We start from the raw sequence: 24,129 nt of genomic DNA on the forward strand, positions 1-24,129 counted from the left end.
AAATATCTGTAGAGTTGTTTGTTACTTCAAAGGTCATCTATAAATTTATTTACAAAAAACTGCTTTTTCCTATAGTTTGAAGATTATTTTTTTGATTTCATTGCATTTTTTTTATAAAAAATCAATCTAATTCATTTATTACCTATACTTGTTCATATGTTTCCGCATCCATTCTTTTAGATGTTATATCGTCGTGAGATTCTCCTCCATTTCCAGTTCGGGCTCTTCCTGCAACGTATAAACGCCCGTCAGGACATTCGGCATCACAACTTGATGTTGCATCATATTGGGCGGCGGCAAAATCAGCTGTTCCTGCATTTGGATGTTCTGCGGAATATTATCGAGCACTTCGGGCAGCGCCTGGCTATTCATCGTCATGATGGGAACGAGTTCGTGCTCGACCATGTGATGATTGTTGCAATCTTTGAGCACGTGCATTTGACTGATATCGGGCTCCTGACCGAAGATCATCGATGTAGGCGTTGCTGAAAAGATAAAAATTCGTTAAAAATGAAGCGAAACGAGAAAAGAAAGGAAAATGGATGAAAATTAGTCGAGAAAAATAAAAAAGTATTTTATTGAATTGTAATCGGATTGGAATTGCATGACGAGGACAGAGATGCAGTAAAAATAAATTGGACAAATTGGGAGAAAAACAAAGAAATAACAATAAATACCTGTAATAAGACTTTCCTCGGTGGGATTTCGCTGATACAAATTGGTGTTTTTCTCGAAGCGTCAAGACATTATGCAATCGTCATCGACTGCGGTATTGCCGCTCGTGCCATTTTTCATCATCATCATGCCCCTGCCGTCTTTTTTCGCGTCAACGACATGCTTGAGCCGATGAATTATCTCCTCGTGCAACACATTGAAGCACATTGCCGTCAGCGCCATGCCCGACATGATGTAAATCGAGCAAAACCACGTCGTCGAGGTCGATTCTTTCCGCAATCCAGGCACCAAGTCACCAAAACCGATTGTCGACAGGCTCATGAAGCAAAAATAAATGCCATCCAGCAGGGGCCATCCCTCCAATTTGTACAGCGAAACGGCGCCGATGACGATATAAACAACCATCATGCAGATGCAGAGGCAAATTGGCGCCAAAATGCTCAAGCCGTGCATCGAGGTACCCGATTCGACGTCGCAACTGCTCAACGAGTCGATTTCAGGTATTTGTTTGTTGTTGTCGGGCGAGTGCAGAGACCCACTTCGCACGTAATATGGCTCCTGAAGGGCTATTTGTTGCGCCTTCATCTCCATCTGTTGCCGTTTGCGCTTCATGCGACGCTCCTTCTCCGCCATCCGTTTCTCGTCGTAGCAACAATACCCGCAATTAGAGCACAAGCAACAACATAAAGCTCTGTCAATTTTTCACCAATTGTTTTTTTTTTTTTTTGTAATTTGTGGCATTGTCATGTTCCGAATGTGTGACGCGAGGCAAAAAAAGGGCCAGCAACCAACCAGCATAATGTGCGGCAAAAAATGGGTTGACATGAAATGAGATAAAAAAGAGAAATGTGAAGATAAATAACTGCTTTTTTGTGCTTGTTTGTGCCAAATGAGGAACGTTTTCTGTTATTTTATGACATTTTGGCAAATATTTCAGTTAATTAACGGACTTAATTATTGAGGATTGTGTCGTTCAAGGTCGTAAGTTAACAAAAAATTGATGAAAAATTCTGAATTGGGGCTTTAGAGGTAAGATTTTATCATTTTTATGATGTTTTTATTTTAAATTTAGATGAAAAATTGAAAAAAGTTTAATGAAATTTTATTGAAATAAGTTTTTTTTATTATAATTCAGATAAAAATTTGAAAAAAATTTTATAAAACTTCAAAAATTATTTAAAATTAAATTTTAACTTTAATATTAGACAGAATTTCTTAAATATATTTTAAGAAATTTTATATTATTTTATAAAATGTTATTAAAATTACGAATATTTAATTTCAGAAGAAAATTATTTAAAATTTGTTAAAATTTGACTGAAAATAAAAAATAACAATTTAATTTTAATTAATTTTTCAGACTCAATTAAAGTTCAGGGTAATTTTGATAAAAATATAATAATTTTCATATTTGTTTTAAAATTTAAAAAATGAATCAAAATGATAAATTTTTAAAAAATTTTTTTTTAATATTTTTAAATAATTTATTAATTTAAATTAATTTTTTTTAAATAAAAATAAAAAAACTTTAATATTTTTAAATTTATTTTTTTAATTAATTAAAATTTTTATTTAAAAGACTGACTGAGCTGATTTTCATTAAATTATTTTTTTTAAATAAATTTATTTTTTCAGATTTTGAATTAAAATTCGAAAAATTCATAAAATTTTTATGAAATTTCAAAAAATGACTCAAAAACTAATTTTATTTTAAATTAAAATTTTTTTAATTTATTAAAATTTTTATAAAAATTTTTGAAAAATATTAAAAAAATTTAAAAAATATTTTTTTAGTAAATTTTTTACACTAAGAGTTAAAATTCAGACCAAATTTGTTAAAAAAAATAAATATTTTCATTAAATTTCTTATTTTCCAAACCATTTTCAGATGAAATATCATCTTTCAATCAGAAAAATCTGTTATTTTTCTCAGATCGGATCTTGTTATTCGCGAAAAAAGCAGAAAAACAAGTTTATCTTACCTTGAAAACACTCCACGAGCAACTCTGGCTAAGACACCGCCTGTACTCGATAGATAGACTAACGTTAGTGGTATACCTAAAACAGCATATCCTAATGTCACGATGCGTCCTAATGTTGTTCGCGGCGCTATATTGCCGTAACCTGCAACGAGAGAGAAGAAGAAACCAGGAAGTAAGTAAATTTATCTTTTTTTTTCGGAGCTGTTGTGCGCTAATAAGAATAATATAATAACAAAACAGAGCAACGCGGGAAGAAGACACATGTGAACTGAAAAAACGTCAGAGTGAGCAAGAGCACCCACGTATAATTTATACTTTCTTTGTTTTTTTTTTCTATATTAATAACACAAAAATACATAAATAACGCGAAGTAAATATATTTTCAAGAATTATAGTAAAATTTATAACTTGAGTGACTTGGGAACAGTATCAGCAGGCTTTTATTATTATTTGTAGGGATGCCGCGCGATTTTGTATACGAAAGCTGTTGATGATATAAAACAAAAGAATGAAAGGAGGAAGTAAAACTGGTTTACTCATCTCTTGCTTGCGTGCTAAGTAGAATTTATATGCAAGTGTGGAAAATTCACGAAGAGCAATTTTTTCTTCATTTTCCAAAAATAAATAAAAAATAAAATAATTTCAAATAAAATTTTAAAATTATTTTTAATTAATAAATTATTTTGGTTTTTTTTTGACTCAAAAATTTATTTTTAATATTTAATTAATTATTAATTTAAATTTTTAATTTATTAATTAAATTATATTAATTTTTCGATTTTGAATTTGACTCTGAATGAAAAATTACTATCATTTTTTACTTTCGAAGATTATAATTTATGTCTTAAAAATTAAAAAAAAAATAATATTTAAAAATTTTAATTTTTGCAATTGTCAATTTATTATTTTATTGATAATTTAATTTTAAAAAATAAAAATTAAAAAAAAAATAAAAATATTAATATTATTTAAAAAAAATTGAATAATAAAATTAAATTAGTAATAAAAGAAAATTAAAATTCAGTAAATAAAAAAATAATAAATAAAAATAAAAAAAAAACAAAAATTTATAAAAAAATAAAATTTATTAAAAAATAAATAAACGTTACGATTTTTATTATTTATAAAATTATTTGTAACGCAAATCAATCAAAATTGAAAGAAAAAAAAATAAAAATTTTAATTTCGGCAAATATGAATTAAATGTTTAATTAATTCCCGGGCGAAAAGGATAAAATAATAAAAAAAAAAAATAAAAACGGTTTTTGAAAAAAAAAAAACTTTTCTTCATTTTTAATTAAAAAGTTAATAATTGGCAAAATAAAAAAAATTTTAAAAAATTTTATATAAAAATTTTTTCAACTTTCCAATTTCAATTTTTTCCAAATTTTTTGGTTCAAGTAAATTTTTATGTAATAAAATTAAAAACACAAAAACATGAAAAAAATTTGGATTTTTATATTTAATTAAATTTTAAATTTTTCGTCTTTTCTTTCTATTGAAATAAAATTTTAAATTCAAAAATGAAAATAATTAAAAATACTTAATATTTTCTCATTCTTAAATTTTGTCAAAAAAAAAAATCCTTTTCGCCCGGGAATTATATTTAATTAAATATTACTTAATTTTATTTTAATTTAAAAATTATTTAAATAAAAATATTTTTTAATTTAAAATTTTACTTTTATAAATATTTTTGGTAAAAAAATTAATTTTTTAAATAATATTATCTTAAAAATTTTTAAAATTTTTTAAGTCTCGTTCATTAAACAAAATTACAAAAAATCGCGATACTTTAATTTTTTACAATTTCTCATCTATCTAGGCAAGTAGCGCATTCTGCCTCCGTAAAGGCACTCGCACAAAACAGACACATTGTTGAAATGTGAAATATTTGATAATTTTTCACCATAAATTAAAATGATTATCTTGTGTTGTGTGTTTATTATTCGAGTTTTTGTCTCGTTAAGATTTTGTCGTCAAGCGCACGACGACGACGACTTAAAGGGGCTTGTTCTCGTATAAATATCGGTAAATTATTGTCATAATGTCTCTGTTGTCTTGCCTTTCCTACAGCGAAACAAGATATATCGTTTAATAAAAAAAAATTATCATAAAAAAAGTTTTAAAGCCACTTTTTTATTGTTATTTTTATAAAGTTGTTGTACAACTTTAATGACGATGCGACTCGGAATCGGTGCAATATTTCACACACAATTGTCCAAACAAACTTCCCGAGGGACATCAAACGCACATCGACGTAATTAGTTCAGCGTCTATGTGCTTAGCGCGTAATCTCGGCTGCACACCACACAAAACATGCCGATTTCGCGTGCAACAATGTACTTAACAGATTAATTTACGGCATCCCAAAATAACTCAAGGGAACGTAATATTTTGCATCATTTTCGCATATCATCCCGTTGTTCGTCGATGATGTCGTCGATTTTCATGACCTTTGGCGAAAAATCTCCCTTTTTGCCGCTTCAAATCATTTTTGGACCGAAAATAAATAAAACTTTGCAAACATTTTTCGGTAATAGTTTGGAAACAATAAATTTATTATTTTATAGGCTGTTTAAACCGTAAATGTGTTATGACTTTAGCGGTTGTGCTCATAAAATTTACGGTTACTCCTGCGTTCGCACACAAAGTTCATGATGTTTAAATCAGATAATGTAGCGAGCGAAGCCCGAAAAATAGTTCCTCGTGAAAATATTATTTTGTGCGCCTAAAAGGATTGTTTTCATAATAATTTTGCGAAATAACAATGTTGGCAGCTTATTAAATAATATTTAGGAAAATATTTAAACAGTTAAATGAAAAGCTTTTTAATAAATATTTGGCTGATGCCATGGAATTAGTTTAATTACTTTTTCGCTAAAATATTTTCGAAAACTGCTTTTAGATGATTTCCGAAGGGCTTTTGGTGCATTGCGCAAGAGATGAAAAATTTTTACAAAACAAGAGTTTATCGACATTTTGACCTGAAGCTTAAATTCAAAAAATTCTCAGAAGATGCATTTAAATAGATAAATGAATTTTCCATGGAGAAATTTTCATGTCAAGAATGATTCGATTTCCAAAAAACGTGAAAATTGGATAGGAATGAAAATTTGTCTAAACCAGAAATGGATTTTAAAATTTTAATTTCTGTTTTGGCTAAAAGCAAAGGATTTAATGTGTCAATTTAACGTCATTTCAACTTCAATTTCTTTGAATTTTCGATTTTGTGAATCAATTTTATTAAAAATAAATAGGTATTTTCGTTTTTTTTCTTTTTTAATGAGATTTTACGTAAATTTTAATTTATTTGATTATTTTAAATAAAAAAGAATTTCAAGAAATTCAATTTAAATTTAATTTTTTATAAAATTTTTTTTATTTTTTTTTTAAATAAATTAAAATTTAAAAAAAAGGAAAAATATTAAAAATTTTGCTTCTAAATAAAGTTTTATAATTTTTCATAAATTTTATAAATTAAAATTATTTTTTATTTTAATTTTTTTATTTATTAATTTAACTTTTTAATTAATTTTATTTATTAAATTAAATTAATTTTTTTTTATATTTTTATTTTTTTTTTATTTTGTAAGAAAAAAATTTCTTAAAATTATTTATTAATTTTTTTTAAAACAATTTAATTATTAATAAAATTTTTCATGTCAATTTTATTTATTAAAGTAAATTAAATGAAATAATTTTTTTAAAATAATTTTTATTTTTTTAAATTTTATTTATTTGATTTAAAATAAAAATTGTCGATTCATAATTTTTTAAATTATTTTAAAACAAATTTTAAGCTTTTAAGGTATTTGCATATTTTTTTTTAAATTAAAATTCTTCAAAAATTTCCATAAAGGTATTTTAATATTTTTATCGATATAGAATCGAATTAAAAAATTGCTTATTTATATTAAGACAAAACACGTGAAAAATTAAAAATCACCCAAAATAACAAATTTCCTTAATAAACAGTCCCCAATTAGGCATAGGTACCTCATGAACCGATAAATCCAAAATTAAATGCTCAAAAATCAAAACATTTCGCAAGAATCCATCAAAAACTCTTCTTAATCATCATAATTCGCGATTCCTTCCCTTAACTTTGTGGATTATCAACACTCCCTTTTTTGACGAAAACCCAACAACAACAACATGTAATTTTCCGCCTTTTTCGCATGAAATCTCGGCCTACGGTTACGACAAAAAGATAAAGTTGCATAGCAACCACCTAATTATCCTCGTCATTATCATTAAAGACGCTCGCTGCGAAAAATTGTACCTTTTGCGAATGCCAGGTAAACAAATTATTTACATTACGTTGGATTCCGAGACAATTTCTTCGTGCAAAATATGTTCGTCATTTCCTGCTGCTGCAACCATTTAATTTATTGTCCTTTGATTACAATAATTAAAATCGTATATAATGTAAAAATTAACAAAAACATCAGTTCAGTGCAGTGCGACGGGCGAAAAAAAGAAGTAAAAATAAATATAACAAGCTCATTGTTGTATTAAATTTAGTGCCTAAGGACTTGTGGTGAAAATGTTTTAATAATAATATAATAATGATAACGATGGTCTCTTTTTTTTCGCATTTATATTTTTTTCTCCCATTGTTTAGTTGGTTTTGCTGTGTGTGGTTATTGTTAGTGTTTTTTCCTCTTTTTGTGTGTTTTATTGTGGTTCTTATTAATATAAATAAGAGTTGTGGCGAGCAACAAAAAAAAATGTGAGGCGCATAAAGTACAGCGAGAAAAAAATATGGAAAAAAATAGAAGAGAAATGAAATGAAAACATGAATAATAAAAGTATTTTTGTGTAAAGCTCCCTTTTTTTGTGGGACTTTTTTTTTCTCTCTCGGTAGTATTTATTTACTCAGATCTATCTTCGCCACTCTTGGTCGAAGCAGGCGAATGTGTGAACAATTATTCATAATAATTTCAAGCCACATGCACAACTTGTTGTTGTTTTTTTTTGTCACTTTTGAAACATCAGGAGCAGTAACTTATATTGAAATTGCTTTTAACGGGCACATGTTTCAAAATAAATTAGAAAAAAAATTCAATAGAGGGCGTTCAAGATGAATTTTTGTATCATAGAGGGCGTTTGTGATTAAAAATTCTCTTTTAAAAAATTCAAGAAAAATTCAATAGATGGCGTTATTTAAAAAAAACTCAATAGATGGCGTTGAAATTCAAAAAGTTTTCGCTTGATAGCGAAATATTTAAAGAAAATTTTAATAGATGGCGCTAAAATCCGAAAATTTTCCTCCAGATAGCGAAATATTTCAGTAAATTATTAAAAATAACTTTATTAAAATTCAAAAAATCTTTTGATAGTTTATGAAATTTTCAATAGATGGCGCTGAAATTAAAAAATTCCCTCTTGATGGCGAAATATTTCAAGAAATTCACAAGATTCAAAAATCTTGATGTCCTCAAAGTTCAAGAAACTCTCGGTAGATGGCGATTAAATTCCATAGTTCTTTTGAAGATGGCGTAAGATTTCAAGAATTTTTCTACAAATGGATTTAAATTCAATATAATTCATGAGATTTTCGTTAGAAGGATCAAAAATTGTACAATAAAGGAGATTTTAATTGAAAAAATACTCGTTAGATGGCATTACTATTGAAAATTGAACATCAAAAAAGGTCAGAATGAAAAAATACTCAATAGAGGGCGTTTTATTGTTAATAAGTTTTTCTTTTATGACCGACTTAAATATAAAAAATTGTCCTCCAGATGGCATTATTACTTATAAAAAACTCGTTAGAGGGCGTTATTGTTTAAAAATTCTTCAAAGAGGGCGCTGATGATCAATTTTTAATTTCTGAACAGCTTGAACGATTTTAATTTTTTCTTAATTTTTTTTTATTTTATTTTTTAAGAGAAAATGAAGAATTACAGTTAAAGCAAACTTATTTGTTTGTTTAATCTACTCCTTTGACCTTCATCTTTTAAATTTTCAGCAAAAAATCCATTTCAGCCCCCAAAACGATCCCATCTCTGCCCAACCACGAAGCACAAGCGATATATTGGATTAAAGAAATTTTAATTACACTTGAAATTAATTTTATTAGACACCAATTTTAAGGAAATATAACACAGCTGGAGGCTAACCAACATTGCCATCATCAAGATTGTGTAACAGTAATTTACTTTGCTATTTAATTTAAATTAAAACCCGGGTCTGACACTCGTCGCACTCACACAAACATCATGTTAGACACACACACAGACTTTTTCGAAAAGAGACGGGAAAAAGACGACGAAGAGTGATTATGTGCGACTGTGCACTGTGAAATGCATGAAATTGCAAAATGAATGCAGTTTTCGCAGGAAAAAACACACGACGACGCTCGAGAAACATGGCAAAAGTGGACACTTACACGTGACATTTGTGACATGTTGTTTGTGGTTTTTCGGTTTTTGCCACGATTTCGGTGCAAACGAGACGAGACGAGTCTTTATGGGTTTATTGGTTTTTCATTTAGCGGCAAACAAAGTTTTTTTTTGTGCATCTATCTAATTGACTAAGTTTGAATTGTTCCAATATTTCGAGCGAAAGTCGGGCAAAAAACGCACGTAATCCGTTGCTCAAAGAAGATTTGCCAAAGTTTTTAATCAAACTTAACTTAATTAAGGGCACAGTCTAAGAGATTCTCTGTGTAACGCAAATCCTCTTCAAATACAGAAAAAAAGAACTTTAATCTGGTTTATCAAATGTGAAAAAGTATCGCAAACGAAACCACATCACAGAGAGACACAAACGAGTCATTGTCAGTTATCGCAAGTCACAAAATGAAAAGTTAAATACGAAAGTGAAATACGATACTTTTTGTTTTTAATTCCTCAATGCCTCAATAATCCCATAAAGAGTTTAACTTCTCGTACTTTCTCTCTGTAATTATGGTTTCCTTTTGTTTTTCTCTCTACGGCGACGAATTCACTCGAATGAACCTCATCGAGATATTTGAACAGTAAATTAATTAAATTGAAAAAGTATCAAAGTGATGGATTTCCTATGACTTTTGTTGTAATCATTGGCGTCGTCGTTGAGGACATTGCAAACAAAATTGGAGTGAGTAATAAATATAATGAAAAATGATTGTGATCTGTTTTGTGTTCCTTTTTCGTATTTTTTTAATTTAAAACATGAAAAAATTTAATTTGTGTGATATGAAACCTTTTAAAGGTGGTTTAAAAATTACCATAAAAGGACTTTTAGATGTCAAGTCAAGCGGAAAATCAACTTAGAATGACATGCAATTTTTTTTGTATTTTTTTTATCGAATTTTTTAATCAAAATCCTGAAAATTGAATTAAGTTGATAGTTGAATGAAGAATTCAAGTGTGAAATTTGCTGATTTTTTTTTTACAAAAAATATTTTTTGTTATTTTTATTTTATAATTCATTTTTATTTTTTTTAATATTTATTTTATTTTTATTTTATTTTTTTTTAATTTTAAAATCCATTAAAAATAAATTTTTAAAATATTTTTTCATTGAATTATTTTTTTTTATTATTTTAATATTTTTAAAATAATAATTTTAATAAAATAAAATAATAATTTTAATATTTTTAATTTTTTATATTATAATTTTTTCAATTATTTTTTATAAATATTTTTTTAAATTAATAAATGGATAAATAAATTTATTTTTTGTATTAAAAATAATTTTATTTTTTTTTTAAATAATTTTATAATTTTATTTTTTTTTGTTTTTTTATAATAAATATAAGCTTCTGTAGCTTTTGATAGATTTTTTTTTATAGAAAAAGCTTTTTTTATTTTTTAAAGTATTTTTTTTTTGTTAAAAAAATGAAATTTAATTAAAAAAAAATAAATTAAAAAATTAAAAAAAAAAAAAATAAATTTTAAAAATAAATAATTTTTTTTATTGATAATAATTTCAGTTTATTTATTTAATTTTTATTTAAATGATAAAATTATAATTTTATTTTATTATTTTAATGTAAAAATTTAATATTATTAAAAATTTATAATTTTTTAATGTAAACTCGTTTTTTTTTATTTTTTTTTTTAATTTTTTAAAAATTTATTTTATTATATTTTTCATATAAAAAAAATGAAAAACTATTTTTCCATTATCAAAACATTTTTTTTCCATGAAATAAAAATTTATTTAAATAAATTAAAGCACTTCAATTACATTTTTAATCATAATCAAGAAACCTTTTGGCTATCTCTCTGTTTAGCAACCGAAAAAAAATAATATTCGTTAAAATTTGCCAAAAACTCCCGAAAAAACAAACTTTCAATAAAATTTTATTTCAAATGCGGGCTTCACTTTTTTTTATTTTCAAATTAAATGTTTTTAAGCGTAAAAAAATTAAAATTTGTCCCAACATAAAACTTTTGGAACGTCGAAAGTTTATTACTGTTGTCAGTGCTTAGCCAGCAGGCAACGTTCGTGTCTCTAAAAAAAGTTAGAAAAATATTTGTACGTCGCATTAGTTTATTAATTGTAGGGGTTTTATGTCAATTTAACACATAATCTGCTCGCAGCAGCGCCAGCACCAATGTTTCGAATTCTGCTCGGAAATGTGTTACATACGAAAAATTATTACAGTGGGTTTTCACTTGTCTCTAAATAAAATAAATGGTTCAATAAACTCCGCTTGCAACGAACAAAAAAAAATAAATATCTAATATCCTTGTTGTTGTTGAGTGCGAGAATGCGGCTGCATATTTGAATAAACAGCAAAAAAAAAAATACAACTGGACGAGCAAAATTGCAGCAACATCACAAGGAGCGAGCGAATAAAAAAAATTAAAACCAAACTCATAAACATGTTGTTCATTGCACCGAATCTAAATAGGTAAAATATTGTCTTTTGTGCAATATGGCGAGTCGTCGTTCGATATTATTGTTCATTTGCAACGTGACAATGCAAATGTGCGATTTCTTTTCGTTCGAATTCATCTAACAAAGTGTAAAAAACAATTAATTTAACGCTCATAATTCGCAGCAAGATAAAAGTTTCTTAACACTGAAAACAACAAAAGCACGTCAGATCCAAAATAAAAAAAAAATGTCACAGAGACACAAGAAAAAAAGTGTGAACAAAGAATTGAGAACAAAACAAAAATTTTTCTCTTGTTTATTTATAAAAAAAATGTTAAAAAACGGAAAAAAGAAGAAAGCATGAAAATAAATGTGCGTCACTGACGACGGCGTTTTGTACTGTATTTTAATATTTATTACCAAAGTTGTATGTGCGCTTTTAAAAACAATAAAGAATCGTGTTTTATTGACTACATTGCATTCCCTGTACTCCATTCATTACATTTTATTTTTACACATCATCTCACTGTTTTTCCTGTTTAGGCGTTTTTTTTTCGTCGTTAAATAATGGATAACATGTAAGCCTAATCTATTATTTTGTCAAATAAAGAAGAGAAATTTCAAAAAGTTTCTCGAACGGAAACAAGTAAAAAGCAAGGCAACTCCATTCGTTGGCGTTGTCAGTGATTCTGACATGGAACAACAAATCATGCGGAAAAAATGTTGTAAATAGAGTTGTAATGAATTTATTGTTGTTTTATTTGGAGTTATTTTTTAACAAAAAAAAAAGTTCTTTTGTTAAAATTTATTTTCAATTATTTTTTTTTTGTTTGAATGGAAATGACGTTCTGAAGAAATTTATAATTTAAATTTTTTTCAGGTCAATGAGATTTTTTGTTTAAAATAATATTTAATTAATTTATTGTTAAATTTACAGCAATTTAAGTTTTATTAATTAATTTTTTTTTTATATTTAATATTTTATAATAAATAAATAATAAATGTTTAAATTAAAAAAAAAAATATTAAATATAATAATAAATAAAATAAAAATAATATTATTTTAACAAAAATAAAAATTACCAAAATAATTTATTTAAATTTAATTTAAAAAAAAATTGATTTTAATTTATTTATTTAAATAAATATTTTAATAGTTTTATAAATTTTAATATTAATTTAATAAATAAATTAATTTAATTTAAAATTCCGAAAATTTTTTTTAGAAATTTTAATTTTTTTTATCATGAAATTTTTTTAAAATTAATTTAAACGGATTATTTATTTTTTTAATCAATTAATTTTATTTTATTTTTAAATATTTAATTATTTTTTTAAATAATAATTAAAATTTTTATTTTATTTAAATTAAAAATTTTTTTTAAATATTTTAGATTAGAATTATTTTAGATTTGTTTTTTAAAATTAATTAATTATTTTAATTTATTTTTTTAAATTCATAAGAATTTTTTATTTTTATTTAAAAAAAAAAAATTTTTTTTTCTGAAATAAATAAATAATTTTAAGTAAAAAAATTGTTTTGTAATTATTTTAATTTTTTTTTGCTAATTTTTTAATATTTTTATTTTAAAAAATAAAATTAAAGAGGAAAAAATTATTTAAGAAGAAAAAAAAAATTTTTTTTAATATTATTAATTTTTCAAATTTTTACTTAAATTTTTTTGGGGAGTTGATGAGTAAATTAAAATAATTTAAATTTTGTTTAAAGTAAAAAATTAAACCTCTAAATATTTAAAAATACCCGTAAAGGTCTTTTAATCGATTTTTCTTTGGAAGTGTAATAGGTTCAAATTTCAACTACATTTCTCACATTAAAACAATTCAAAGGCTTAAAAAACTTGAAATATTCATCAGACACATATGAACTCTGAAATCCCATGTAAATACTGAACAAAGATAAAAGCTGCAAAAGTTTAAATTCTCAAATCGCTTTAAAAAGTTGTTGCCTGAACATCGTTTCCCAGGTGTGCATGTCGATAACCGTCAAACAAAGGAATCCTCTTAATAGTTTTCCATCATTTGGAACATCTTCGTCGTCGTCGTCATCCGAGTTAATCTTCTTTTGTTCTCCGTTCGGCATCGTCGTTAGTTGCAAAAGTTACTGGCACTACGCTGTTTAATTGTAATCCCTTTTTAAATATTTATCACTAATATTTTCCCAACTAAGCACTGTTCATTTTTTTTTCGGAGAATCTCTTGCGAAAACACTCTCGACTCGCAACAAAAGAGCTACAAATACGAACAAGGGAATCCAGGAGCTTTGCAGAAAAACAAACGTTTACTCTTTTTCTCCATTATTACTGCTTTTCTGTTATTTTCACATGCAGAAAAATATCGCATGACACACAAAACCCTCTTTTTCATGGCATATCGCCGACACATTCCATGCTCCTTTTATTTACTGCAATTTTCGTCTCTCTTGCACGAGAATTTCTCGTTTTTTTTCTGCGATGAATGCAAAAATTGTAGTAATTTTTACCTGACACACACACACACACATGTGAACCTCAGAGAACATTTTCGAAATGCAGTTGAGTGTAAATGAAAGAATAATAAATGCATGAACAATGCGATGTTTTGAGTGGCTATAGGCATTTCGTTGTGATGTAACGAAGCTAACGAAGCACTTTTCACTTGATACACAAATTGCACAACACTTCTCTTTTGTCGGGAAATTTCCTCGAAAATTTGGTCATGTAACGTCGTTAAATTGAGATGCTTTCGAAAAATTTCTTTTTTTTTCTTTCTCTGAAAATTTATGAAGAGACAGAGGCAATATTACCCACGCAAACAACGGTTTCGGAAATTTATTGCTTTGGAAATACACTCACAAAGTTTAAAAGGTGCCTCACAACAGCAAAACAGCAATAATAATGGGTTGCTAATAAAATGAAGTCCAACCCATTCACAGGGAAAATTAAATGTTTCGCTCGTTTGAAAAAAATTCGAAATATTAAAAAATTATTTTTTTTTTATTTTTTTAACGAAAAATATTTTTTACAAAATTTTAAAATTAAAAAATTTACTATTAAAAATAAAAAAAAAATTAAAAATTTATTCAAAAATTAAAAATTAGGTCAAAATTCTTCAGTTTTTTTTTATTTTTCAAGTTCAATATTTTTTTTTCTAAATTTTTCTCAAGAAGGTTAAACTCGATTAAAATTATTAACTACATGAAAAAAAAATATTTTGACATAAACTTATTTTCATAAAATTTTTAAAAAATTGCGGTTAATTTTATTTTTTTTTTTATTATTTTTTTAATATTTTTTTTTTAATTTTATAAAAAAGAATAAAAAAAAATTAATAATATTAATAATAAAAAAATAAATTAAAATAATTAAATTTAAAAATACCTAATATAAAAAAAATATTAAAAAAATATTAAAAAAATATTTAAAAAAAATATTAAAACAAATTTAAAAATTGAAAAAATTAATTAATAAATTTAAAAATTAATTAATTGAAAATAAATTATATAAAAAAATTACTGAAATTTTAAAACTTAATTTGAAATTTAAAAAAAATTATTTTATAAAAATTGGCAAAAATAATATTTTATAATGTAAAAATATTAATAATTTTTTTTGCTCTTGATTTATTTTTTTTTTAATTTTTCTTATTTTTTTTAAATTTTTTATTAAATTTTTGTTACATTTAATTTTTTTTTATTTTATAAAAACTAATTTAAAATAATTTTTTTGAAAAATTTAATAATTTTTTTGAGAAACTTTAATTTTTCGTTCAAATTCAGTAGCATAGACCAATAATTGAAAAATACATTGAGAAGCTAATATTTTGCAAGCCAGACACCAATAATAATATTCATGCGTCGTCGTCGTCGTCATTGTGGAAAGTTTTTAGTACACATGACATTTTCCCAATTTATATTAGAAATTCACACAAAAGTCCCATATATGTTATTTTATGATTAGATGAAAATAATAATAATAACAGTGCATCGAGAACGGGCCCAAAAACGGGAGAGCAAAGCAAGAATTGCATGTAAAATGTGTTTTTGCGGCGATAGGTGCGGCAGTTATTTTAAAGAAGACCACATACACGTTTGGAAATGACATGGGGAATATTATTAGAAAATGCAAATTAGAACGAGGTCCAGGCCAAGTCGATGTGTCGTCGTCGTTGTGCAAAAGGAAGAAAAGAAGAAAATATATCGTAAATTTATGTACCTTTTGCACTCGCAGTAATAATAATAATGTCTTGTAGGTCCTTCTTTCGCCTGTCTCGATGTGTCGCTCGGTAAGGAGCTTACGTCGTTGCCTTTTATTGCAGATGTTAAAAATAACATGTAGGAAAACATATTGGAGGCAAGTTGTTTTATTATTATTGCGACGAGAACATCTTTTGTGCTAAATTGCGTAATAAAGGAGTGTCCTACTTTTTTCTTTGTTTTTTTTTTTCGTTGCGTGAAAAGGGGACGAATAATGAGCTGAAGTGATAAAAAGAGTCCATTGGAAGTTATTTTCGGGTAAATTAGCGACATAAGAGGTTGCCAAAGTGATATTAATGTCATAAATTTACTTTTAGCTTCTCGCTGTGAAGGGAAAAAATGTCATTTTTAGCATCTTGAGAAGCTTTTTTCACACACTGAGGGAAAAAATTCTAAAAAAAGGCTTTTTCAAATTTTTCATTGGTCACGTGGTTAAAATTTTTTAATATACGCATTGGGCTAATTATTTAAAATGTGCATTGGGATAAAAATCGGTAAAGGGTCATTAATTTAACTTTTTTTATTGGACAAATATCGAAAATTTTCATTTGAGAGGGTATTTAGAGTATATAGTATATTCAATAGGTCACGTGGTTTAAAATTTGTTTTTCTCATTTTGCAAATAATTCTTTTCCAAATAATTTTTTTTATCATGCACAAAAACCATAAATATTTTAAACGACTCAATTTGATGTGTTTTCCATGAAAAAATAAAGTTTTCATCGAATTCATCAAAAAATCAGACACGCAAAAAATATTTGATTGTCGAATAAAATTGATATATTGCGTCACAGATCATTTCATTTCGCACAAAAACAACAACAATCACACACAGAACAAAGTCACAAATAATCCGATTAATTTCAGCGATGACAAAAGATCAAAGAGTTCACAATTCAAATAATAATATCAGAAGGAGTGAAAATCCTTTATTGTTCGTCTTCAATTCCTTTATCAGCTTAATTTTTATCAAATTTTGATAATAATCGTATTAACTTGGAGAATTTAAATTTTGTTCTCTTTAATTCGCTTTGCTTCGGGAAAAAGTTGTCAAGAATCGAGAGAAAATGTTGTATAAGGGTAAGAAACCACAATACAATTTAATAATAATACAAAAATGATGCCGTTTGTTTGTATTTTGCTGTAATTCCTAAGTAAATAAAAACAAATATATCAAAAGAAAATTTCTTCTCACATACTTTGTTTGATTAAAATGTTTCGGGTTTTCTTTGAGAATTCTTTTGGCATCTATCGTTTGACGTTGACGAAAGGATTTGATACAACGAACGTTGATAATCTGTTACTTATTTATTTTTTGGAGAGAAAGGGAATTTTACGACGAAATGTTACGCAAGAAAAATATTTTATGATTTTTGATAACAAAAAAAAAATTGTTTTGAGACTTTTTTCTGAGAAAATATTTTTTTAAATAAATTAAAATTTTTTTAAGAGAAAATGTTTTTTATTTAATTAAATTAATTAATTATCGAATTAAATAAAAATATTTTTTCAAAGAAAACTTTAAATGGTTAAAAGTTTCTTTAACCAATAAGATTTTATAAAGAAGTAGCAAAGTTGACCAAAAATAGCAAAAAGTTAGTTTTTGATTGAATTTCCATTTCATTAGTTGCTTTTCATCAATTTTAAGATTCTTAAGATGTGTTTTTTTAAAAGTATTTTTTAAAGTTTTTTTTTCAAAAGAAGTTTATAAAAGGAAATTTAAAAAAATTAAAGAAAATGAATTTATCAAATGTTCAAAAAAAAATTGTTTATATTATTAAAAATTTAAAAAGATTTATTAAAATTTAAAAAAATAATTAATTATCTAATTTAATTAAAATATTAAAATTAATAAATATTAAAAAGTTATAATTAAAATAATAAAAAAAATAAATAAAAAAATATTAAAATAATTATTAGTTTAAGTAGTTTTTTATTATTTTAATTTATTCATTTTTTTTTAATTTTTTTATTTATTTCTGAAATAATTTTAAAATAATTATTCAAAATAAATTAAAAACTATTTAATAAATAGTTAATAATAAAATTAATAATTAAATAATTATAATAAATAAAAAGTAAAAAATTAATAGTTAATAAAAAATAATTTTAAAATAAAAGTTTTTATAAAAATAAAAAAAAAATATATTGAGTATTGGCCCATAAATTCAGATAAATTGAATATTGAAATTTTTATTTATTTAAATAAAAATATTTTTTTTATATTGATTTTTATAGCTTTTAAAAAAAATAAGCAAATTTGCATTTTAAATGAAATTTAAAAAAAAATAAATAAATAAAAAAATAATTCATGAAAAGATTTCTAAAAATTATTTGAATGCTTATTACAACTTTTATGCCTAAATAACCACTTATAGCATAAAAGAGCTTTACAAATTTTTGTGAATACATTTTTCTTTTGTGTAATTAAATAAAACGTCAGTGATTCAAAAGAATTATCCCAAATGCACTCTCAAATTAAATAAAATTCTCATGTTTCCACAAAATAATATGGTTTTACGAATTTCCATCAAAATTTTCATATTTGTACAAAAATCGGATGTAATTTCATTCGTCGTGCGTGAATTTAAATCAACATCATTATCTTCATTAAAAAAAATATTTTTACCGGACTTGCGGATAAATAAAAAGACCTCATTATTCAAGGAAAATTATTAATTCGCAAGTTTTTATCTAAATCTTTTTCCCGTGGAGATAAATGAAAATAGTTGTTTGGACAAGTATTATGCAAATCGGCTTACATTTTTCGTTCGTCGTCGTCGCTTTTAATATCTCTTTATCATCAATTTTATTTAAGCCCATTTCGAGTGTGCATGTGCAAAAAAGCAGCAACAACAACGGACTAATTCATTTTGTTTAAAGTCGTTGAATAATAAAAATTCCATAAAAAAATCTAGATTTATATTGAATAGACATATTTCGCACTACATCGCTCGTTCTAAATACAAAGAAAATTTTGGCGTCGCAACATGAATGAAGATATCGTCCGTGAAATCATGGAAAATTGTTTTCTTGTAACGGAGGAAATTTCATGGATGTTTAAGCGGTTTGCATGATAAACTTTTACATGAATATTTGAAAAGTTTTCGAAACCAGGCGTCTCCATTATTAATAGAGCGCGACAAAATAAAGCCTTAAAGTTAAATTTATTGAGCGTCGTTCGCCGAGAAACGCCGAGTTTATTAATAATCCATTTAATGTTCCGCTTCGTCGTTGAAGATTAGAATTTTTTTTTCGGCAAACCGCGCAGAATTTTCATATAATATTATAATAATAATATTGGTGACAATAAAACCCTTAGTTATCCCTAATTTAATCTTTTCAATATCTCTCTTCTTCTTCTCTCTCCGTAAAATTTTCGGCAGAACGTGCAAGATTCTATCCTAAAGGGACTGAAATCAATATTAATATTATAATGTTGAGTAAATATAAAATAGAAGGAATTGTCTCTCACACTCACATCAGACCACAGCTCGGCATACAGAAAAAAGAGTATCTCGCTCCAAAGCAATTACCGTAAGATCTTTTTTGTGTGTGACCGTAACGTCATTAGGAGAGGATGCGATGCCACAACAGATAGAAATAAAAAGTGATACAAGACACACAACTTAATTGATTTGGTTTGCTTCCTGGATGGGTCATGTCGCCTTGTTGTGTTGACGATTTATCTTTTTTACTATGCGAGTGTGAAGATAGCTTGTTTCGCTTTTTTTAAATAAAAAAAAGAGAAAAAAAATTAAATAAAATAATTTTTAAAAAAATTAAAAAAATAATTTTTAAAAAATTAAAAAAAAAAATAAGAAATAAAAAATTAATAAAGAAATAAATTTTAAATAATTAAAAAAATTAAATTAAAAAAATAGAAATAATGAAAAAATTAATAATTTTATTTTTTTCATGATAATTTTTTAAAAATTAAAAATAAATATTTATCCAAAAAAAAAAAATAAATAAAAATAAAAAAATAAAAAAATAAAATAAATAAAATAAAAAAAAAAAAAAAAAATAAAATAAAAAAAATAATAAAAAAATAAATAAATAAAGTTTGAAAAATTTAAATAACGTACAAATTTGAAAATAAAATTCAAAAAAATTTTAAAATTATAAAAAACAATTATTGAAAGCATAAATTAAAGAAAAAGAAAATAAAAAATTTAAAAAATTATATTAAAATTTTAATTTATATTAATTAAAAACGTTTAAATATGTTTAAGTTATTTTGAAAATTTGTAAAATAAAAATAAATAAAAACATTGAAATAAAATAATTTAAAAAATATATAATTAACTGCAAAAAATAATTTTCAATTTTTTTTTATTTATTAAAATTTAATTAAAAATAATATTAATTTAATATCTAAAATGTCAAAAATTTAATTAAAGTTATATCAAAAATTTATATTAAAAAATTAAAAATATATTTTACAAAAAATAAAAACTCATGCAAATAATTTTTTTAAGCAAAATTGAAGATTTTTTTTTTAAATTTAATTTGAATTAATTTTTAATTTAATTTTAATTTATTTTTAATTTAATTTTTTTAGAAATAATTTTTTTAATTCAATTTTTTTTTAATAAATTAATTATCATTTCGTAATTCTAAAAATTTCACATACCTATTTAATCTTTTTGAGTGTGAATTTTTAATTTTTTTTTAAATTTTTATTTTTTTGAAAAATAATATAAAAATATAAATAATTAGCGAAACACAAAATTCTCACAATACTAACTTCCTCATGTCCCGTTACTTCATTTCCCACACCTCTCACGTTTTTCCCATATATGTAATCAATGTTCCGTCTTCCATGTTTATTCACCTCATCATCATCATCAACAAGAAAGACGACGACGACGAACATGAGCCTATTGTTTGCTGATCACTTGTACTTTTATTTTATTTTTTTTTTCTCTCGTCTTTCATTGTTCGTGCGTCTTGTCCTTGTCCCTTGCCCTAAACAAAAGGGAAAAATGACGTGCGTGTATTTAGTTGCCGGCGGCGCGCACTTATAAATGATGATGAAAGTCTTGTGTGTTTTTTTTTCTTCTTGTCGGTTAAGTACCTCGAAGATGATGAATAAGAAACCATGCAAAGAACGTATTAGGAGGAGATTGATTGAGCGGCACTTTAATGCTGTTGTTACATCAAGGACTGAAAGTTGTCGTTTTAAGTCGAATTTGGTGCTTCGAGCTGTTTTTTTTTTCGGTTTGACATTGACCGGAAAATCCGAGAAAAACGCCTGTTTGGTTAAGATTGTCACAGCTTATAATTCAATTATGTCGAAGAGGAAAGAAAAATATTGTAAACACGTAAAAATCAATTAAAAGTTCTTTTGTCACAGGAAAAAAAATTTACTCTGCCAATTTTAATTTAATGATGACATAAAAGCGTGTGTCAATTTAATTTTTGTACCAACTTCCATTACCTTCGTCGTCGTTGTCATTCTTGCTCGCTTGCCAAGCAGAAAGCACGACAACAACGAAAAGTATTTTTAAAAACAATTCTGGCAACATATTGAGAGGAAAAAAGGAGAGAGAGACGAGGTATGTACATGACTTAAAGTATACGAGAGAGGGATTTTTCCCATTATTATTTTTTTTATTCACTTTTATGGTCACGTAATTGTGTTGATGCCAATTACTTTTTTTTTCTTCTCCGTTTCTCAACTTCCTCCTTTTTACTTCTCGTTTTTTTTTTAATACTTATAGGTACAATTTTTTGCGAGTCATTGTTATTTCGGTATTGAATTTTTCCTCGTCAAATTTTTCCTTTCTAGTTACATTTCTTTTGTTTGTCTAACGAACGTTCCTTCGTTTCCTCGTTTCGTCGAAGGTTTTCTTTTTTTGTTGTTTTTTGTTGTTGTGCCTCGACACGAAATATAAATTTGAAGGATTACGTGGGAAAAATACGGCGATTCAGTGATTGGAGAAAATCGTGTTTGACAAAGCTCGAGGTCGATTTTTTTAAAATTTAATTCCTAAAATACAAAAAAAAAACAATTATTAAAAAAATAATTAAATAAAAATAATTTTTTAAATAAATTCCAATATAAAAGATAAATTTTTAAATTAATTTTTTTTTAAATAAAATGAAAAAATTAAACAAAATTCTTTAATTAGGTTGAATAAAAAAAAAATAAATAAATAAAATTAAAACAAAATTTAAAAAATTAAATTTTAAATAAAATTATTTTAATATAGGTTTGACTTAATTTATTTAAATGAAAATAAAAAAATTAAACAAAATTAAATTTTAAAAAAGTTAAATTAAAAAAAAATAAATTTTAAAAAATAAGAATATTTCGATATTAAAATTAATTTACCTAATTAAATTAAAATAAAAAATTAAATAAAATTAAATTTAAAAAAAAATAAAAAAAAATTAAATATAATTAAAATAAAAAAAAATCAATAAAAAATTTAATTTATTAAATTAATTAAAAATAAAAATTGAACTAAATTATGATATAAAATAAAATTCAAATAAAAATATTAAAAATAAATAAAAAAAAATTATTAAGTATTTGAATTTAGTTAAAATATTAAATAAAATTTCAATAAATGAAAAATATATTAGGTATATGAAAAATAAAAAAAAATAATAATAATTTTCAACGAATTAAAAATTTAAATTATATTAATTAAAAAATATTTAGTATCGATAAATTATTTTTTTTACAAATTAAAAAAAAAATTGTAAAAAATAAAAAAAAATTAATTTAAATAAAATAACAAAATAATTATTAAAATTATGAATAAATAAAATAATAAAAAATAAAATAAAAAATTAAAATAATTTTTTTTAAAATAGAATTTTACAAAAACCTCAAACTTCCAATCTCCTCTCGCCGCCGTTCGTTGTTCTTGCGTAACAAATCTTTAAAGAGCGCCGGCATAAGGAGTGTAAATGAATGATGACACATAGTTTATGGCGAAGCACTGACGAGAATACTAAGTAACGAAATATTGTGTGTGCGGTATTAGTAATATTATGTGATTATTAATCTTCTGGAAATAATTCTTTATGCATGCGACAGTTATTGCTGCTCGAGTCTCGTGTAAACAACAATCATTTATCGGTTATTTTTGTTCAAGTGTTTCCGAGTTTTTGGAGTGAGCGAAGTGAAATTGATCCTTCTTTATGCGGGTTTAGTTAATAATCTAATATTTTTTTAATACAATGATAACCTTTATTATTTGATTTAACTTGTCGTTGTCGTCGTCTACGAGAACAAGGACAGGTTTTTTTTCGTACAATCGAATTTATTACTTCAATCCCCATATAAATGAAACCTTTTTTCTCTCTCGTTTTTCCTTTTACACATCATTACATTTTTCCCTTTTTCCTTTTTTTTTTGTTCGTGTCGAAGGAGAAAAAAAAACAATCACCTTTCCGCTGTTCGCAAGCTATTCGAGACGACGAGATGCATGACGAAAATAGATTTTGCCCTGCCATAAATTTTTTGCTTATTACCTGTTGTAAAGGGGATAAGAGACGACGCTTAACTGCTTAGCTAAAGATTATTTGCTCAGATAGGACACGGACAACGCACCGAAAGAAAAAATAATTTGAGAGATTTATGAATATGACTCTCAATCCTTTCGCTTTTTTTTGGCTTTTTTCGTTGTTACGCAACCAAAAAAAAACTTTAATTTTAGCCGAAAAAAAATTAAAACTTTAAATATCAAAACACGACAAGTCTACCGATGACAAGATATCGGATTTCTATCGACAAAGTTCGACCGACAAATAAAAAAAGGGAAAAACGTTGTCGTTTATTTTTGTTCCTGCTGAGGTACGGAGCGAGGTGTTTCATTCATTTCACCATAAGAAACACCTGTTTGTTTGACCGGAAGCAAAGTAAACACAATTTTATCAGTTTTTGAAAGCAATTTGCACATTTAATAAGAATTATGGGGGAAAAAAGTTTCAAGGGAGCACATAGAGAGAGAGATACAGAGGAGGATACAGGATGAGGCATTAATATTTGTTTAGGAAGTGGGCGATTAGGGATTGTCCGAACATGTACCTATTTTTATTGGAATTCGGAGAATTTTATTTTTAATTTGATTTATTTTGTTGTTTATTTATTCATCTTTATTTAAAAATGTAAAATAAATAAATAAAATAAATTAAATTTTAAATCAAATAATTTTTGTTTATTTTAGAAATTCAATGGATTTATTTAATTTTTTTTTATTTTTACATATCAAAAAGAAATAAAAATGTTTTTTTTTATTGAAAGTCTAAAAATTTATTTTTTGTAAGTTTTTATTTAATTTTAAAAAAATTCAAATTAAGATTTTTTTTAATTTTTTTTTTAAATTTAAATTCCAATTTTATATTTTCAATTATAAATAATTATTATCTTTTATAATATTT

At 24.8% G+C, this 24,129-nt stretch overlaps 1 protein-coding gene across 1 annotated transcript in view; it reads right to left on the reverse strand.

Moving 5' to 3' along the window:
- Positions 1–380: 380 nt before the first annotated feature.
- LOC134827178 (TWiK family of potassium channels protein 7) overlaps positions 381–24,129 on the reverse strand; it is a 59,452-nt gene continuing 35,703 nt past the window's right edge. The window contains exons 4-6 of the mRNA XM_063839747.1: positions 2,658–2,799; positions 678–1,366; positions 381–485 (exon numbers count right to left, since the gene is read on the reverse strand). Coding sequence (XP_063695817.1) covers positions 739–1,366; positions 2,658–2,799 — 770 coding nt within the window. The 3' untranslated portion in view covers positions 381–485; positions 678–738. The remainder of the gene's footprint in view (positions 486–677; positions 1,367–2,657; positions 2,800–24,129) is intronic.

This window comes from Culicoides brevitarsis, chromosome 1 (genome assembly GCF_036172545.1).
Source record: "Culicoides brevitarsis isolate CSIRO-B50_1 chromosome 1, AGI_CSIRO_Cbre_v1, whole genome shotgun sequence".
Taxonomy (NCBI): Eukaryota; Metazoa; Arthropoda; class Insecta; order Diptera; family Ceratopogonidae; genus Culicoides; species Culicoides brevitarsis.